At 48.9% G+C, this 17,928-nt stretch overlaps 2 protein-coding genes across 7 annotated transcripts in view; one reads left to right on the top strand and one right to left on the bottom strand.

Moving 5' to 3' along the window:
* slf2 (SMC5-SMC6 complex localization factor 2) overlaps nucleotides 1-9,976 on the top strand; it is a 15,365-nt gene extending 5,389 nt beyond the window's left edge. For 4 of the 6 annotated variants that reach the window (XM_023822481.2, XM_023822483.2, XM_023822478.2 and 1 more), the window contains 19 exons: nucleotides 1-147; nucleotides 276-330; nucleotides 513-1,294; nucleotides 2,103-2,185; nucleotides 2,269-2,376; nucleotides 2,549-2,716; nucleotides 2,857-2,959; nucleotides 3,690-3,777; nucleotides 3,881-4,022; nucleotides 4,122-4,206; nucleotides 4,306-4,482; nucleotides 4,642-4,736; nucleotides 4,904-4,991; nucleotides 6,102-6,218; nucleotides 6,321-6,398; nucleotides 6,588-6,674; nucleotides 6,838-6,906; nucleotides 7,009-7,186; nucleotides 8,860-9,976. In XM_023822481.2, the coding sequence (XP_023678249.1) occupies nucleotides 1-147; nucleotides 276-330; nucleotides 513-1,294; nucleotides 2,103-2,185; nucleotides 2,269-2,376; nucleotides 2,549-2,716; nucleotides 2,857-2,959; nucleotides 3,690-3,777; nucleotides 3,881-4,022; nucleotides 4,122-4,206; nucleotides 4,306-4,482; nucleotides 4,642-4,736; nucleotides 4,904-4,991; nucleotides 6,102-6,218; nucleotides 6,321-6,398; nucleotides 6,588-6,674; nucleotides 6,838-6,906; nucleotides 7,009-7,186; nucleotides 8,860-8,882 (2,673 nt within the window). In that variant the 3' untranslated portion in view covers nucleotides 8,883-9,976. The remainder of the gene's footprint in view (nucleotides 148-275; nucleotides 331-512; nucleotides 1,295-2,102; nucleotides 2,186-2,268; nucleotides 2,377-2,548; nucleotides 2,717-2,856; nucleotides 2,960-3,689; nucleotides 3,778-3,880; nucleotides 4,023-4,121; nucleotides 4,207-4,305; nucleotides 4,483-4,641; nucleotides 4,737-4,903; nucleotides 4,992-6,101; nucleotides 6,219-6,320; nucleotides 6,399-6,587; nucleotides 6,675-6,837; nucleotides 6,907-7,008; nucleotides 7,187-8,859) is intronic. The other 2 variants (XM_023822482.2, XM_023822480.2) reach the window with 2 other exon arrangements.
* pdzd7a (PDZ domain containing 7a) lies at nucleotides 9,976-17,928 on the bottom strand. The gene is made up of 15 exons (XM_023822484.2): nucleotides 17,881-17,928; nucleotides 17,013-17,312; nucleotides 16,750-16,887; nucleotides 16,495-16,669; nucleotides 16,233-16,409; nucleotides 15,929-16,076; nucleotides 15,088-15,148; nucleotides 14,409-14,876; nucleotides 14,043-14,332; nucleotides 13,680-13,771; nucleotides 13,475-13,566; nucleotides 13,266-13,337; nucleotides 12,374-12,898; nucleotides 11,711-11,811; nucleotides 9,976-10,781 (listed from the first exon to the last, which is right to left on the bottom strand). Exons 2-15 carry the CDS (start codon nucleotides 17,167-17,169, stop codon nucleotides 10,602-10,604), a joined length of 2,676 nt encoding a protein of 891 aa, XP_023678252.1. The 5' UTR covers nucleotides 17,170-17,312; nucleotides 17,881-17,928; the 3' UTR covers nucleotides 9,976-10,601.

Raw genomic sequence — 17,928 nt, 5'->3', positions numbered from 1 at the left:
GGAGCTACTCCTGGCTGCAGCACCCAGGTTCCTTCTAGCCCGAGGATACACTCAGGCTTGCCAGCCCTGCTCCCCCGGTCATCGGAGACTCCACACCAGCCTGAGAATGAGAGTCCAAAGCAGACCCACGACTCCCAGATTAGACATGTATGCCATCTTTAGTTGTGTTGTCTCCATAGTGTTACTATGCATATAAGTTTCTGAACAGTGTTGTGGGCCCTGGGGCCAGTTTAAACTGTGTAGAATGTTCCTGACTGTTCTTCCTCTCTCCAAAGGGAGGGGCATCAGCAGAGCAAAGCCCACGAATGAGTGTCCCCATTAATGCCGCAGGTAAGATGAAATGTCTCATTCATCACCTGCTGAAAATGCCACACCTGCTGTACTTTGGGCAACTTGAATTCTTTGGCAAAGTGCAAAAATTATGAAGGTTTCCCATTTTTGCTTAATGTGCAAAGTAGTAAGCTGGTTATCTGGAACATGATTTCTTGTTACTCAATTCCTATTCATTCCAGTAGGTGGCAGTGCAGCTGTATGTCCTTCCTCCTCGGTCAAGAGGAAGGCAGGGCCTGCTGTGGAGGGGATGTGGCAGGGGAAGAGGGCCTATTCAGGGACCCTGGGCTCAGACATTACTGGGCTCAGGCCTACCAGAGACCTGGGCCTGAACAAAGAGGAGAATAGCCCAGGCGTCAAGGTGTTGCAACCCGATAAGCCAGCTACACCACTGTGCTCCCAACAAGCTCAGAACACCAGGGAGGCTAAGCTGGGTGAGCCAGCTCAAGCAATCAGTCAAACCCAGATGGAGGCATCCAGAGTACACCAGACGTGGTCATCCACATCGGGCCACAGAAAGCTGGAGAGCAATCAGACCAAAGGCCAGCCTGTCGGGAAGCCCCCCTGGAGGCAGCCTGTGGGGCACGGTATGGACAGCAACCAGAGGCTTGTCTCGGCAACGACACCTCCTCCTACTGACCAGAGTGACACTACTACTGAGACTTGTGACCCTATATCTGAGACTGCCCTGAAAGCTTTACCTGACTCCCCTGTCAAGCCAAAAAGCAATACCAGTTCCAGCAGGAGTGTGGCAGCCCCTTGTGTTCCAGACAGGTGGGATCCCCTGGACCTCGAGCTGGAGTTGGACTTGGGCCTTGGGGCCTGTCAGCTCAGCAGCAGCAGCGAGAGTGAGGATGAGCCCCTGCTTTCCTTGCAGCAGATCCTGGAGCGCAGCGCTCAGCCCCCCACCACGCCACAGAAGGGCACCTTCTCTGAGCCTGGAACGCCCCAGACTAAAGCACTGGTAGGCATCTCCCAGCAGATCCAACCCTGAGCTACATGGATCTTTAAGATTCATGCAGTGTTCTGTATATTACATCTGAGAACTTGTATCAAAATGGGTGGGTAGTGAGTGTTGTGGTTTTTCCTTTCCCGCCAAATCAGAAGTTAGAAGCCGCTTGTGTAAATCCAAATTCAGTCTTTATTGCAACAATGAGGTTACAACCAAGACCGGCCAGACTTGCAAGTGTGTCGAATACTTTTTTACACTAATTTTTATACATTTTCCTATCGTTTAACAATATCTCGTCACTTAAACATCATCATTCCTTCAACCATTCACAATACTTGGTTTCTCCCTTGATCCACACCCCTAGGTAATAAGCTTGTCAATCATTTCTTTTACTGTTTGGTCCCTCGGCCGAACATAATTGTGGCACGGCTGTCTCTACTTGGTTTTTTGAAAAGACTCAGCTGTGAATATTTGGTGAACTCGGGTGAATCCCTTCCCTTCAGTAGGAAACCTTGGCAGCTTCAGCTTGTTGCACATTGTTTAATAGAGGGTTGATAAAATATTTGTCCTGCAACATAGTGATAAGATATAACACTAATAAAGGTGGATATTCATACATTCAGGGGTAACATAAAGTAGCTAACAGAATCAGAAACATAAAGTAGCTAACATAAGGTGCAAATACATACTCAGTTGATTACATTGTTTTGATTACATCATAAGTATTTGGCATGCTTTTTAATGATATGGTAATGGTTATGTTCTATGTTCCATATAAGCAGATGAGTGGCTTTGATCTGACAATGTTTCATCTATATAGCTGCCACCAATGAAAAACAGTCAGCTGGGACCCTACAGGAACACCCTGGAAACGATGCTGAAGGAGAAGGAGCACAATGCCAGGTGGCCGCGCTTGTGCCGCACTGCCTCTGCTTTTTTTGTATTTGTCGTTAGTCGTCATATTAACGGGCACTCCTACCGGGCAGGCTGAAGGACATCGAGATGAAGGTGCTTCTGTCCTGTAAGGAGAACCTGCAGAAGTTAGAGGAGCAGAGTGAGGAGGTCACTGAGGAGGCTGTCAGTCAGGAGCACCGGTACCCCACCACCCACAGCCCATGTTGTGGCTGGAAGTGCCTACCTGTGTGTGTGTGTGTGTGTGTGTGTGTGTGTGTGAGAGAGTTTGTGTGTGTGTGTGTGTGTGTGAGAGAGAGAGAGAGAATGAAATGCAGCTGGCACACATGGAGTTCACTGTTCTGCCCTCCCCAGGGATTTCCTGCAGAGGTTTTACCTGGTCTCCAGTGCCATCCCAGATCTGCACCCGGGGGAGGAGATCTTCATGTTGGCCAACTTTGGGCGCCTGTTCAGTCTGCAGAACCTGGACCTCCGAAGATGTGCGGTGACCCCACAGAACGTGGTTCAGAAAACCCTCTTACAGTAAGGCGACAGTAATGGCTGCCCATGTGCAGTAGTCGATGTGGTAGCACCTCACTTTTCCTGGGGTGCAGGAATGCTGGTGTTCTCTAGGGTGGAAGGCACACTGGTTATGTCCTCTGAGATTCTCTGTCTTTGTGCAGGGCTGATGCTGAGAAGCTCCCCCTGCTGGTGAGTGCAGGATTGCTGCTGAAGGCATACCGCTCAGTGCCCTGTCCTCCTGCGGTGTCCTTCCTGCTCTTCCAGGTATGTCTGTCCTCTCTGAAGGAAAAATAAAAATTGGTGTAAACTGTAGAGGTTTGACCAATGTTATTGTAGTTGTGTGTCAATATATTATTACTATTTCACATCTTTCCCACATCTGGGAGAGTTGGTGTGGAGAAGCCTCAAAGGGACTTACCACCCGGACTGTTACATACAGAAAGTGCAGCATGGGGGTGGATCACTGATCGTTTGGTCTGCAATGTCATGGCATTCCATTGGCCTGTTACTTGTTTTAGATGGGCCCGTCACTACTGGGACTACCGAACCATTCTGAAGAACCTGTTTACCCAGTGATTTAAACATTGTAACTTGAAGGTGGTGCTGTGTATCAGAATATTGCACCAATTCACACAGCAAGATTTGGTGACAGTGGTTTGATGAACATGAAAGTGAAGTTGAACATCTCTCATGGCCTGCATGGTCACCAGATCTGAAAATTATCAAACCACTTCGGAGTGTTTTGGAGAGTAGTGTCAGGAAACGTTTGTGTGCGTGTGTGTGAGAGAGAGAGATAAATGTTAGTTTTTCATTAACCCTGGTTTTAATTCATGTATATTAATTAGCATTTTACTGTCATGGCTAGGATAGGCAGTTGGGAGATGGATAGACAGATGACTGGACATACTTGATGATATATGATGTCTCATTTAAAAGAGAATATGTTAACTTTTTTTCTTTGTTAACCAATTGCTTTGTGTTTACTATGTCACAGATGATGTCCATCCATCCAGACAGAAAAACTTCCACACAGATTCTTCGGTCCATGAAGCATATTGCCATAATGGCTGCAGAACAGATTGGTAGGTCCTGCTTCTGACAAGCTGCTTCTCTTTGTGTAACTCTGTTCCAGACCAGCAGGTTGTGATGGCCGGGGGGTTAAATGTGTCTGTCTCTTGTCTCTAGTGGAGAACAAAAACAGGGAATTTCAGGTGTGGACTCCCAGCCTGAGGGAGGTGGCCCTTATCTTCCTCAATATGGGGGTGCCATTCATCACCCTCTTCACCCTACAGTCTCTACAGCCCCCTTTCTCAGAGGGTGACCTTTTGTGAGTATAACCCCCCCCCCCCGGTGATGTTTGTATGAATAACATTAGCACTCAGTTGGTCCATAATCTCAATTTTTATTTTGGTTGTTTGATCTCCAGGCAGAGTGAACTGATCCAGACTGAGCATGTTCAGGATACAAAGCCGGTGACCTTCCCAGAACATAACGTGGAGAACGTCATTAAGGTGTGCTGTAGGGGGAGGCTTCACTGAATGCTTGCTACTAGTTCCCATGAGCTGTGGGTGTTTGGACTGACATCAATCTAAATGTGTGGGTGGGGGCAGTACCTGGCATTGAGCACCTCACTGGCCTCCAAGGCCTACAGCGATGATGAGCTCTTCCTGCTGCTGACCGCCACCTGCAAGCTCAGTCTGGAGACCCGGCTGCAGCTCCTGACCACGGAGGACCTGAGGTTCCTGCTGGAGATGCTGCTGGACAACAGCAGAGACTGGGATACACAGGTGAGCCTTTGACAGGCTTTCCGCTATGATACAGTGTTGTCCAGTGAAACTACTTGCTCCGGGCCAGGCCTGTCAACTGGAGACAAAGGCCCTCTCTGGGTGACCTATGGTCCCTGACTGGAGAGGGTCTTAGACTTCATTGTGGTCTTGGTTCTCCAGCTGCCACGTATCTGCCTGGCCTTGGCTGACCTGTCGGACGACCACCACAACCTCCGGAGATTGGTTCATCTGCTCCCGCACACCAAGAGAGGGAAGTAAGTTGACCAATACTTTCTGTTGTAGTGACTTTGGCTTATTGTTAATAGAAACCAGTAAAATGCTTGCTGGGAATCAGGCAGCAGTGAGAGCCTAGTTTCTGTCACCATTGGTTTGCCTGTTTTATGTTGAATGTTCCATTTTAGAATTTCTCTGTCTTCCATAGGCAACTCAGGAGGCATGTCAGTGTGACCATTATCTCCAAACTGTTAGACCACAGATTCTCCTATAAACCCACCAACTCTGACTTTCAGGTAACACTGTCTGTCACCTTTAAAACTGGTAGCCTTGTAGTCCCAGCACAGATCCTGCTGTTGTACTCTTAAACAAATGCCTGAAATGTCTTGTTGTATATACATGGGATTAGGGCTGTCGTGATCACATCGCAATGTAATTTAATCCTAATTGTATGGTGCCTGCACAATCCTCACCTGGACCTTATATGATGGGTGAAACATTTGTCCAGATGCTGGCTCTTCGGTATCATACGGACGTTTACTTACTTCCAGAATCTGGTATGCAGATGAATAGTGTGCCTAAGATATTAATGTGATGCATCTTTGTGACACCCAAAAGTCAGTAGTCTGTATAAATTCAGCATATCCTTATGTTTATTACATTCAGTTAGCACAGCACACCACATGCTGCTGTTTTTAATAAATCACGGGAGCGATAAGCACTGAAATGGTGGTGAGGAAAGGGACAGCTCAGCAGCCACAGCGTGTTAAAAGCGGAGATATTAGGTAAAAAGATAAAAAGATGTTGGTGTGGGGGAACTTTTTGCAGTTTGAAGTCTGACACGTTTATTAAATGTAAGGATATGCTGAATTTATACAGATCACTAACTTTTGGGTGTCACAAATGTTTCACCATTTAAAGCCCTATCATCTAAAGCCCTGGTGATGTTTGTGCATGTGCCATATACAGACGCCCCTCTACTTACGAACTTTCAGACATACAAACGAAGAGGACTGTAAGTCCAAATTGTGTTCATTGGGCTCCCGTTTCCTGTCCGCAACATCAATTTTTTTTTCTGCACGCCAATCCCGCCTAGCACGACTTCTGGCTGCTACTCCCACCACACAGCAGCGTAGCGTGTGTACTCCCAGCATCCTAGTTCTCAGTACTTGCATATACCTTTAAAATGATGTGGAATAACGACTTACGAACATTTCAAGTTACGAACAGCCGTTTTGAACGTATCTCGTTCGTAAGTAGAGGAGCGTCTGTAATCGCGATTGCGACAGCCTGACATGGCATGACAGGAAGCAGCTGGTATGAACGTAAGTAATAGTCTGTTGTCGGTGCCCGGGCTTTGTGCCTTGAGCCAGCCTGTGTAACTGGCTCCCATGTCCTGCCCCCAGCTGGCAGTGTTGCGGCCGTTCATCCCCCACATGCGCCCCTCACTGCTGCTCAAAGTCCAGTTCCCTGTGAGGGAGGGCCAGGCCCCGGAGGATGGAGTCACTTCCCAAGACCAGCAGGTGAACCCAGGGTCCCCCTCAGCTGTCACTTTACTGCAGAGTCTGTCATGCTTTTCATGACACCATCTTTAAAATTTTTTATATATTTTTTTTTTGTTCCAGGCTTATTACCTCTGCTACAGCCTCCTGATTCTAATTAACGAAGCATCAAATTTTGAGTCTCTTCCCTTGGGCCAAAAGGTAATTGAAGAAATTACTGGTTATTACCAGAATATGCTAAAATGAGAATGAAGTATCACTCTGGGGAATGGAAGTCCAGTTATGGTGAACACTTCTCCAAAACTACATGTTAAGTGGCCCTTTGCCTTCCGCCCCAAATACGGTCGTGTGAGTCTCTGCTCTCACACATGCTGCCCCCTCCTGTTCCAGAAACACCTCCATATACTCAGTGCGGAGCTGGAGAAGCACATCAAGTGTGACATCAGGGAGACTGAGAAGTGTCTGTACAGGAGTAAGGTATGCCCCCCTCTGGGCCGGGGCCTGTATCTGTCTGTCTGTCTATCCCCCCCCCCCCCCCCCCCCAGAATACAGCAATCTAAGCGTAAAGGACAGAGGTGTCTGCATTCAGGACAAATGCAATACCTAGTACCATACTGTAACCTTGATGTCTGTCCTGCAGGTGAAGGACTTTGTGGCGAGGATCTACACTAGATGGCAAATTCTCCTTCAGAAGTCTGGGCCTTCTGAGGTACTAGCTTCTCTGCTAGACTAAGGCAAAGCTCTGCTTGTAAACGTTACTAATGAAAAGCTTTAGCTTTTTAACACTTTTTTTTTTTTTGGAACTCTCCAGGGTTTGCTGTATGACTACTGGCAGCCCTTGCCTGAGGATGCTGGGTCCGACAGTCAGCAAAGCCAGTCAAATACTTGTCAGGATGCAACCATTTGCACAGATGTGCCCGAGCCTGACCGCAGTTCCTCAAGTCCTTCTCAGTTAGCGGCTTTACTTCCTGACGACGGTCACACTCTGAGTATGTTATTTACATATATTAAGTGAACTAACAATCCATTCAGATATTTAAATAAGCTGGTATTATACTTTGTCAACATAAATCTCTCTTTGGTACTTATCCTGCATTGGATTATCTCTCGGAACTCGGAAATTCCGAGGTGAGTGACATCACAGCCGATAATCTCCCGTTCGAGCTACCACATCTCGGAACAGACATGGCTGCCTCCATGAACACGCTGCTGTGTGTTGTTGCTTTATATTTTAGCAGATTTGGAGTGAGAATTTTTTCCGAGAAACAAACAAGAAACACAAACTAGTCAAACCACATTAAAAGTTTTATAAAATATTTTAGTACATTCATAGCGATATTCTTTTTTTGAGAGGCAAACAAACAAAAGACACTAATAAGTCTGGTAAAAATCTGATATTGCATGCTATGGTATTCTCTAAATCGAACACGTGCAATTACATTTATAACTATTAATACATTTTACAGAATAAACATAAATATAAAATAGAATTACTGTTGACTGTGTAAGCGCCATGTTGAAATGACGACACAGGGGCAACTTGGACAACAAAATTCTGTCCGACATCAACGTCATAAAAGGTGTGTTTCCAACTGGAAGTGACTTTTTTGTGATGTTTTGTGACGTTTTCATCCGAGTTCCGAATCAGAGAGAAATAATCGAACGCAGGATTAGGCCTCAAGGCCTGGTTAATTGATACCTGATCACCTTGTCAACAGATGGACTGTTTTTGAACTGTTGATCTTTGGGCTTCAAAGCATTGAAACCCTATTTCAAGGGGTGGAACTTGAAAAATTTTCCTGCAAGCCTACTGGGCTAGTATAGTAAAAAATGTATTACAGCTAGGGCTGGGCAATATAAATGTCAGCTTAACCTTAATTTAAATAAGAAAATGAGAAATGATAAACTGTCAATAAGGAACATTCTTTGATAGCACACATCAGCCTCTTGCATTACAGAAGCTACAGTAGTTCCAGTAAGTCATGGTACTCTCTTTAAAAATTGGCAAACCTATGTTCAACAAATGCACAGCAGTGTTGATTGAGTTAGTGGCGCACGCCACATGTTCCTGTTTTGGTAATATGGAAGAGAAGCGCTCCCTCAGAGGAAACTGAAGAAAGTGTCAGCTCAACATCCACAGAATTAAAAAAATAAATAAACCAGGTAGAGAGACATTGTCTGACCTGCAACAGAGTAGTTCTGTGCACTGTGAATTGAAAAATGAAAACTTGTGCCAACTAAATCAGCAAGCATTACGCCACTTGAAGCTTTGCCATCCTGTCGATCATACGGAATGCAAGTGCTTAGTCACAGCAGTTAGGGTTTCCACTCTCAATCTGAAGAGATTCAGGACAAACAGTGTCCCATGCTGGTTTTAAAATGGAACACGGAATTTTACTTTTCATTACGTGATGGTTGACAACTTCACCAGCAGGCTTGCAGATTTGGATGTGAGCATTAGGGACGTCTCTCTACTAATATTGTGAGACTACCACGCATGTTACAAGCAACCAAAGGCCATCGCATCTTACAGTAATACATTTTTTCAGTATATCAATTATTACGTTTAAGTTTACTCATTCACAGTATGTCATTTATTTTTTTATTTTCATTTGTAGCCCTGTCTATGTCACTAGTAACTTTATGGCTATTTTTGTTTCAGATTCTACTGCTGGTGGCAGCTAAACGCTGTGTGTCCAGACCAGTGCGACTTGTCGTCCCAGACCCTGCGGCTTGGACACGTAGCCCTTCTGTGTGTGGAGTAGCAGCTCCCTTGTATCTTTGCACACATGGCCGCTTTGGACTGGTCGGTAATGGGGGGTGGGAGGGCGAATGCAGCCTCCAGTTCGCCACAGCACCTCTGAGAACACTTCACGCCATTTTCACTACTGCTCATTTCCGGAGGTATTCAGAGCTAACCATAAATGAACTGTCATGTTTTTAAGTTAAGGTTTTCTCAGTGTTGAACAGTAACATTTTGTTTAATAAATATACAGACAGGTTTTCAGGTATTTTACTTCAGACTGTTAGTAAAGGCACAATGCTTTGGTCATTTGTTTTGTCTATGCCATGCAGCCCTACACAAAACCATGGAGTACTTTAGTATGGTCGTTCTTTCTGTCGTCCCTTGAGCAAGTTTGGTCTTTAGCTCAGATCTGTTCCATGCCTCTCACCTTGGTTTTGGTTATGGCTCATGTACTGCTGTGAGATGTTCAGTATTTTGTGTTCAGACTGATACCTGCCTTATTTTAATTATATTAGAAAACACCGATAAAGTGTGTATCAAATGTGGCAAACGTGAGCTGTGGACGTCATGCCGACAGACTCTGCTGTGGTGAGTGGGTGATCTTGTGCGGCGCACTGCACGTATGAAAGGCCGGCACTCTAAGCATATGCAGCTGTATCCTGCCATCTGTGCGGAGGGGCCCATAAGATGGGTCCCTGAACACAGTCCTGCCTCGGAGAAGCCAAGAGGCTGTAAAACAGCCTTACAGAGGCTTGCCCAGACTTCTGGACTCTCCTTACTCTTCTGCTGATAAGTCATGTCCTGGATCTCGGCGGAGCCCCATGCTGTAACTGACGACAGTGCTGCATCTTGTGCTAAGTGATGTGCTACTTGTATGGGATGCCACCCAATTCCTGCCAGGCTGCAAGTTAAATGAAACACAACAGGCAAATTTTGTATTTTACTGCAATATACTTATTGTAATAACCACAAACAATGTTTAAAAACCAATTGTAAAAATGTGATTCATTAAATCATTCGGTGTGTCTTTTTCCTCTCGATTTAAAAAGGTTCCTCTGTTGGAGACTGGGAATACTTGTGCATGTAGATAGCTGTATCACTGGATCTATTAGTCATCTCCAATCCTGGATGTGAACCCAACGTCGTCTGGCTCAGGTGCCCATTTATTCAGAGAAGCCATGACATTTGCAGATAATGACTGTAGTACAGTAGAAGGACAGTAGGCATGGTGGATCCCTTTATAGCCTCTGCGATTATCCATGATATGTTGTTTCTTCTTGCCCCAGGCTGGTGAAGCCATAAGCCTAATTGGCTTTGAATCCCCTAGATCGACTCCAGATCGTGGCGGTATGAGTTTTGTGCAAGGCTATGCTAACTTTACATCCGCATATCTGACATAGAGGGGATTCCCTCGCACTCAGTGAATGTGAGCCGTGCCCCATAGATCTCAGCAGTGTACCCCATTCAGTGGGAGCTGGGGGTTGCTGAGTGTTTCCACTTGCCTGTCTTGGGTTATGTTTCAGTCGAAAACCAAAACAAAGGCTCAAGTGAAGCATGTCTCTCGCTGGCACCTCCCATGCTGTCTGTGTGACAGCAGCGCATCATTCCTGGTCTTTCACCAAACTCCCAGTCAAGCAGCAAGTGATTCCCTGCATCGGTCACACAGCGGCATCTTCCTGCTGCGGCTCTGGGCGTCTGTGGCCCTTGGGCACTTTAAGCACAAACACCATGGGGTCTGTGGCTTTGTTGCTGAAGGCCTTGCGGATGATGTCCACAGCCTGCTGGTGCGTGACTCCCTGCAGAGACTCCCTGTCCACGGACACCAGCTCGAACCCAGCCTGCCGATGCACAAAGACATATTCATCCATCAGAGCCTTGATGGGCAGCAAGAACTGTGTAAAACGCTGAAATAAGGCATCATAGTTTCCTAGAAGGACTCTACTAATTGATCCTGGTATGGAAACTAAAGTCATTCTATACCTCAAAACATGTTTTGTCTCCTAAAAATGAACCACAATGAAGCTAAATCTATAGGAGCAGCAGCACAATGCTGACCAAAGGAAATGCATAGATGACCTGAATGGCTAGAAATGGGCAGCCTTGGACTATCCCATGTCCATTAGGGTATGAGAGCTGGGTCTGCTGACGTCTAATAGGAGGAGCCCATGATGGGCATCAGTTATAGGCCTGTGCTTCTGGCTCTGGAGGAACAGGGAGTCGGCAGCGTGGCCAGCGCTGGTCAATCCCTCAGGGGACACTGGCACCATCTTCTGAAGAGGCCCCGACTTAGCCATTCAAAGGTGTGTCCAGCAGGGCTCACAGAGGTCATCGCTACCATGGTGGACATACGAGTGGAAAAGCAGGATGCCATTCAGGGCCAGCAGCAGGCAGTTATCCTGCCTCACCAATAATACAGACTTTCGCTGCCTCACCATTCCATGAATAATGAATGTGTCTCAAGGCCTTACGGAGGGCTGGGTGCTGCTCAGAGCTGTGAGGGGGGATGCTGTCCTGTTACTGCACGGGCCAGTAATCCTCACTTTCCTTCACAGCCTCTCTGCACCTTTTGTACGACCCCATTACACAGACGCATTTAGCTGGACCACAGTAATCCTAGCGAAAACTCAGGTAAGTGAGGTGGCACCTTCCGGTGTGCGTGAAAATCACAGCAAAGCCGAAGGAATGGGACTGTGAGTCCCTGAGCTTGGAGCAGGAGCCAACAAGAATTTGGGTGATGGTGCTGGGCTTTGGCTGGAGCCAACAGTACCTTAAGCCCTTCGCTCGTCGACGCTGCGCCTCCGGGAAATATCTTCTCTATCTTCACAACTGGCTGCACCTTGGACTCGATCCCACCCGAGATGCTGATTCCTAGGGAAACATGAGGAGAAGGTGGGACTGGGCTGTTCCTCAGGGGCATCACTAATTCATTCATCTGACGAGGCTTTCGTCACACATACTCCTTAGTGCTGTGTAAAGTTTCACCCAGGGGCGCTCTATCATTAGAGCATGGAGGCCGGCTAGCATCCCAGAAGTGCTCACACTCTGGGCTCATTCCCAGTGATGGTTCGGTTTGCAAAACCTTTTGAAAGTAGTTTTATATCAGTGATTCATGGAATGCTGATGTGTTATATTAAACAGCCCCTGGCTGCTAACAGAATCATGAGTTCAATTTCATTGCTGCTCCACTACCATCCACCACTACTTTCAGCCATTTTTGTAGCTGCAAAGTACAGGTGAAGAAGACCTGCAGTTTTTTGGGGCTCTGTCACCGAATGACGTGTTTTGGTAACCCAGGCACATAAAACATGACTTGGCGAGTAATAAGTGTACTGTATGTATTTTCACTGTATCCATTCTGTATATTTGATTCTTTATTAATATTAATTGATCCAAGCCCAGGCAAACTACGATGGTGGAATTGTAGACTCACCCAGGGACTGCTTCGTTTTGGAAATGGTGACACTGGTCAGTTCATGGTCTTGGGGTCGGGCACTGGTGTCACACCTGTCTATCTGCTCCCTTCCTGCAGAGGCCGCCATAGAGACTGGGGTTGCAAAGACTTGCGACAGCAGGGGTCTCCGCGGGTGTGCTGGGCTTGCTGTGCTGCGCACCGCACTCCCCTTGGCCTTGGCGTGGCTGTTCCGGAAAGGGGACCTCCCCCTCTCGGGGGCTGGGGACACAGTCGCCACTTCATGGCACAAAGAGCGGACCGTGTCGTTGCTCGATGTCCGAAGGGAGGCACGGTTGGTACTTCTGATGGACTCGGCCAGAAGCCAGTTGGGGTGTAGCGGCACAGGTGAGGTGGGATGTGGGCAGAGTGTGTCAGCGGTGTGGCCGTCCACCGGTACATCCAGCAGTGGGGTCCCGCACAGCTGCAGGCGTGCCATCTCCTCTGCTAGCTGCCGGGCTCTCTCCAGCTCCTGGGTCGGCTGCAGGTGGAAGCCTCCCCTGTAGTCTGAGATGAGACGAACAGCCAATTAGAGGCCAAGAACTAAGGTCAGGTGGCACTTCCAGCCACGCGGCTGGTAAACACTCAGGCCGCTCTCAGATGGAGGGCTTGGGTTACAGCTCTGTAACGCTGCACAGTGGACAAAGAGCACAGCAGCTCGCTTTCCAGGTCAAGGAGCGCAGCATTAATTACCAGCAAGAATGTGTCCCGCACTGCAAGGTCAAAGGTCACCAGCGGCAACTCTATACAACATGGCTGACCACACGGAGAGCAGCTGAGAGGCCATCATGTAATGTGCAATGAAACAGTTCTGAGCTAAAGACTTAAATGGCTGTAGGGCTGAATGACCAAAGAGCCTCTGGTTCCAACTCACCTGGGATGGGTGTGATGAGGTGGCGTCTGGGTGCGAGTCCAGCCCTAGGGGAACGCAAGGCAGGAGACCTGGCTGAGGAGCAGAGGTGGTGTCAAAACACAGAACATTAACAGCTGTCTGCTCACATAATACTCGTCACCGACACAGAGAGCGCCCTCTGCTGGAATAGTGCTGCATGTGCAGAGTGTGGGTGTATTCCGTGTGCTCACCAGATCGACTCTTCAGAATTTCGTAAGCCTCCAGCTCGAAAGGGAGAACCAGGCTATCGAAGCGTCCCAGCTCTGTGGGCTGCAACAACATTCTGTGGCAAGAAGATGTGGGACAATTCTGGGCTCGTCTGACTGCCACCACCCACAACAAAATTTTGCATAGCTCCATTAGTGTGACAGCAATCTCCACCCTCATGCAGCCCACCTGATCTCCCGCAGCAACAACAGCTTCTCTGGCCGGTCTAAAATCACCAGCAGGGGGTGCACTAGTTCCTCCACTGCCCTCTCTGTAAGAAACTAATGAAAAAACAGAGAGAGGGGAATAGTTGAGGCAACAGTCAGTTGTTACATGTCAGTGGTTTTGGGATTCTGAAACATTGTATTGATCAGTACATGGATATTCTGTCTCCTTGACCCCATTATGCGTGATCATTAGTCCTATCATGCTACACATACTACCACAGTCCACAGTCCTGATCAGGAAGCCCTTTGTTTGGGAGTGTGATACGACCCTCACGGGTTCACATTCAGAATGATCATTTAGGGTACACCAGCTGATGCTGCTCACCCTCCTGCAGTGCCTGAGTACTGCGATGACCTCGTCCTTTTCCAGCAGCTTCTCAGCCATGTCCTCCACCGCATCCAGCAGCGCTAAGCCAGGGAAGGGCTCCTTGTCCTGGGACGGAGATTTGGAGCGGCTCTTGTGTCTCCCTGCGACCCCCGGCTCTTTGTGGTCTCGTGAGGCCTCTCTCCTGCGGGCCCCTCTGAACAGCAGGCTGACGAAGGTCTTTGAACGCCGCAGCGCCCCGCCCTCACGGCCCCTCTGCCGCTTCTGCTGTTCCTTCTTCTGCTTTTCCTCTGCAGAACACAGGGGGGAGGCGGTTGACCAGCAACATGCTAACATGCTAACAGGCCTGCTCTCCACCCATCCTACCTGCCAGCGTGATGTGACTCTGGGAACGCCGTATGGGCCGGGGTGGCCTGCTCAGGGCCATCAGGACCGCCGTCTTGGGGGAGTCCCCTACGGAGAATGTCCTGGCGCGGCTCCGTCCCCCTCCTTCTGCGCTGCTGCTCCGAATGGCCGTGTCCTTCAGCAGGAAGGTGGCCCCCAGGGTGCGGCTGGTCTCCGTGGGGATGGCGGCACCCCCCCTCAGGGTGAGCTCTGGCTCCAGAATGTCAGTCTGGATGGCGGTCTCCGTCTTGTGGAAGCTTGGGATGGCCGATGGCTCCTCTGTAGCGATGCAGACGTCAGCCATTTCAGTGCCGAAGGCCGACATGCTTGACGGGAACATAATGTGAGACAGGCCACTTAGGGAGCTGATGGGCGTCCCCGAGGACAGCGATGAGGTGGACGAGTTGGTGTCAGAGCCCTGGGAGGAGGCCTTGCGGGGGCCGTTGGCCACTGCGAGGAGGAGAGAGCCAACAATAGGCCTCAGTACCAATACTATGGCCAGCAGACCGTGGAGCTCTCTGTAACCCTGCTTAATGAAGCCAGCACAGCCCATTACATCTACTTACTGCACAATGTGATTATGTCATATAAGGCAGGGAGTAACCTAGCTGTCCACCATGGCTTCATAAACTACATCACATCGGAACAGAAGGCGACGTACGTTTGTTGAGCCAGCTGTATTCCGCCACCATTTCTTTGTAAGCGGGATATCGACCAGCTTCCTGCAACAGAAGTGTCAGAAGTCAGCTTTCCTGCTAGCCGTTTTTGGTGGGGGGAGTCTGGGTGCAGTGTGGCCAGCCTACAGGCAGAGGGCACTCATCACGCAGCAAGACTGACAATCAGGTGCGAAGGACAAGATGGCGGTCCTGTCTAGAGGATCCAACTGGCAGCCTGGCATTGCCACACAACTTGGCTTAGCGTTACATTTGCCGGGGGAGGGTGACGCTCCGCCGCTCACAACCTGATCCCCCGAGCCTGTCAATAATGCAGGTAGGGGCTTGTTTGTCGCCGCGGGAACCTGAGCCCCCGTGCGTAAGGTGAGTAACCAGTGATGGGCTTCACTCCAGTGATCTGTGCACCCCCCACCCCCCATCAGCCCGCGTGGCTTCACGCCCCCTCACTCCACACTCCAACACGTTGCCACATGGGTCCATACGGCCAACACAAGCTCTGCCTTCTTTTTTAAACCTTGTCAAACACAGGACAAGTAACTTAATGCCGGTTTCTTTTGCTATGTTCTATTATCTTTTCCAAGAGAAACACAAAATGGCATCTAAATGTAGTGGTAGCTATTATTGTAAATGGTGATTGTTACAGTATATTTAGGACCATAACCTTTCTTAGAAGATTTAAACAGACAGCAAATGAGGCTGTTGACCTTAAAAAACGAGCATGATAAATTGCCCGGAGTATTATTCAGACATGGTTGAAACCAAGATGTCCTGCCTAGAAGGAGCCCCAAGCAGAAGGGGTGAGAGTAAGCAGGAGAGCAGTGAGCTCACCTTGATGGTCAGCATGATGTGCGTGTGGCTCTTCAGCACCTCCACAGCACTGCTGTGGCTGATATCCTCAAAGGTCACCCCGTTAGCAGCCAAGATCTGATCTCCGATTTTGATGCCATTCTGCTCTGCCAAGCCTCCTGGGTCCAGCCTGGCCAAGAGACCCACGTAAGGTAGCTGGTATTAACTTGTTCTTCAAGGCAACCAGTGAACATTACAGCAACCAAAAAGCAGGTCTGTTCATTGTTAAAACAGCTGCCAATCTGCAGCATTCCCTAACGCCCTGGCGGTTTTCTCAGGCATGTACTTTGACACGTAGATGCCCAGGCCAAACTCCTTGCCCCCGCGGATGTTGAAGCCCAGGCAGTAGTCATCTGAGGTGGTGTAAAGGTGCACAATCCTGCGGAGGGCGCCGTCCGAGCTGGTGTCCGAGGGGGTCCTCCCGCTCTCTTCCACCACCATCCTGCGGTGAATCAAGTCCACCCTGCAGAGACAGGCACACAGACATTCTGCCGGCTGTAGAGCCACCTCGTTGGCGATCCACACAGCCCGCTGAGGGCTACCCATACCATGTGGTCTTCTCCTTGGAGTAGCGTATTCCGGGCACCTTCCCTACCCGCCGTAGGACCACACGCAGCCGGCTGTTGCCCGTCAGGACCTTCACGGCGCTGCTCATGGTGATGCTCTCCAGGCTGATGCCGTTTACCTCCACCAGCTTGTCTCCGACGCAGAGGCCTGCTTGCTCTGGGGGAAACAGGACACATATGTATCCGCACGTATGCGCCCGCGCTCACCTCTTCTGATGTCACGCTGCTTGCTCTCACCCGCAGAGCTGCCGTCCTCCACCTTGCTGACGAAGATGCTGAGACCATGCTCGGACCCTCCGCGCACGCTGAAGCCCAGCCGGCCATCAGCGCTCTTCTCCACCGTGACTGTATGGATATCCTCGCTATCGTCGCCCCCTGGGGGTGTCGTGTGGACAGGTACAGTGAGACACAGCAGCCTGCCAGGGGTGAATCGCTCTAGACGTGTCACAATGCAGTACAGTGAGCTGGCCTGTAGCTGGTTGCAGCCCCACTGCTCTTACCATCCACAGGTGAGTTGATGAGGATGACTCTGCCCATGGGTGAGGAAGATCTAATGCCCCGATGGCGTTGCTGCTTTTTATGCAGGTAGCGTGTAGCTGTGTGAGCACCCCCTGCATGGCTGCTCGGGAAGGCCCCATTGGCAGATGACTGGGCCATGGTGAGTGGGGCTTCCCCAGCATTGGGTGGGTGTCACCCACCACTGGGCACTGTCACCTGGGCTGTCTGCACTAAAAGCTGTCTCCACACTGCCTCCTGGGGGCCATGCCTGCACCTTCACCTGTCTAAGGCCGATCCGCCATCTACGGTCCAGGAGGCACACAGGCACACACGAATGTCAAGCATTTAATACAGGAACAAAAGCCTATCTTTTATGTATCATATCAAACTCTAACCGATTTCTCATTTGTTTTTCGTCAGCTAGGAGAAGCAGCTTGTCCACAAAGCACCGTGTGAAAGTTTTCCAGCACCTCGGACAGCGATTGCGAACCGGCTGCCTGAACACAAAGCCGCTACCTGACGCGAGTCGCACCACTGGTATTTAAACTTGGCTCTCCTTCTGCATTAACACTGACGCGTTACGATCGGTTTATGCGTAAATGTTTTAACTAGTAGCTCATAATTGTAAATTATTTTTCCCCAGAGAAAAGTCACTCTATTATATTAATTATAACAGTTGGTTGTAAGAAGTCAAAAACCTTGAAATTATATTTTTAAATTGTATTGATTCAGAAAATGTTAGTGACCGAAAACTCAGCGTATACATCCGTATAAGATGCTGCACTGCCTACAGATTGCGGAATGGCTATACAGCTACCTAGTACTCAAAGAGACATCGAAATAAGCCTTATACGAAATTATTATCATTACCTTTATGTCTTCCCGTTCTGCCGAATGACCTCACCTGTCAGAACGGTG

The sequence above is a fragment of the Paramormyrops kingsleyae genome, chromosome 3, assembly GCF_048594095.1.
Source record: "Paramormyrops kingsleyae isolate MSU_618 chromosome 3, PKINGS_0.4, whole genome shotgun sequence".
NCBI classification, from domain to species: Eukaryota; Metazoa; Chordata; class Actinopteri; order Osteoglossiformes; family Mormyridae; genus Paramormyrops; species Paramormyrops kingsleyae.
Note: the sequence above shows the minus strand (reverse complement) of the source record. Positions and strands in the feature narration are given on the sequence as shown.

What these genes read in the sequence shown, in the direction of transcription:
- pdzd7a (XM_023822484.2), bottom strand. Translation starts at nt 17,169, where the DNA reads ATGGCCCAGTCATCTGCCAATGGGGCCTTCCCGAGCAGCCATGCAGGG. An exon ending in TACTCAGGCACTGCAGGAGG is followed by an intron (nt 13,772 to 14,042) that starts GTGAGCAGCATC and finishes TTTTTTCATTAG; the next exon opens with TTTCTTACAGAGAGGGCAGT. An exon ending in CCTCATCACACCCATCCCAG is followed by an intron (nt 12,899 to 13,265) that starts GTGAGTTGGAAC and finishes GTCTCATCTCAG; the next exon opens with ACTACAGGGGAGGCTTCCAC.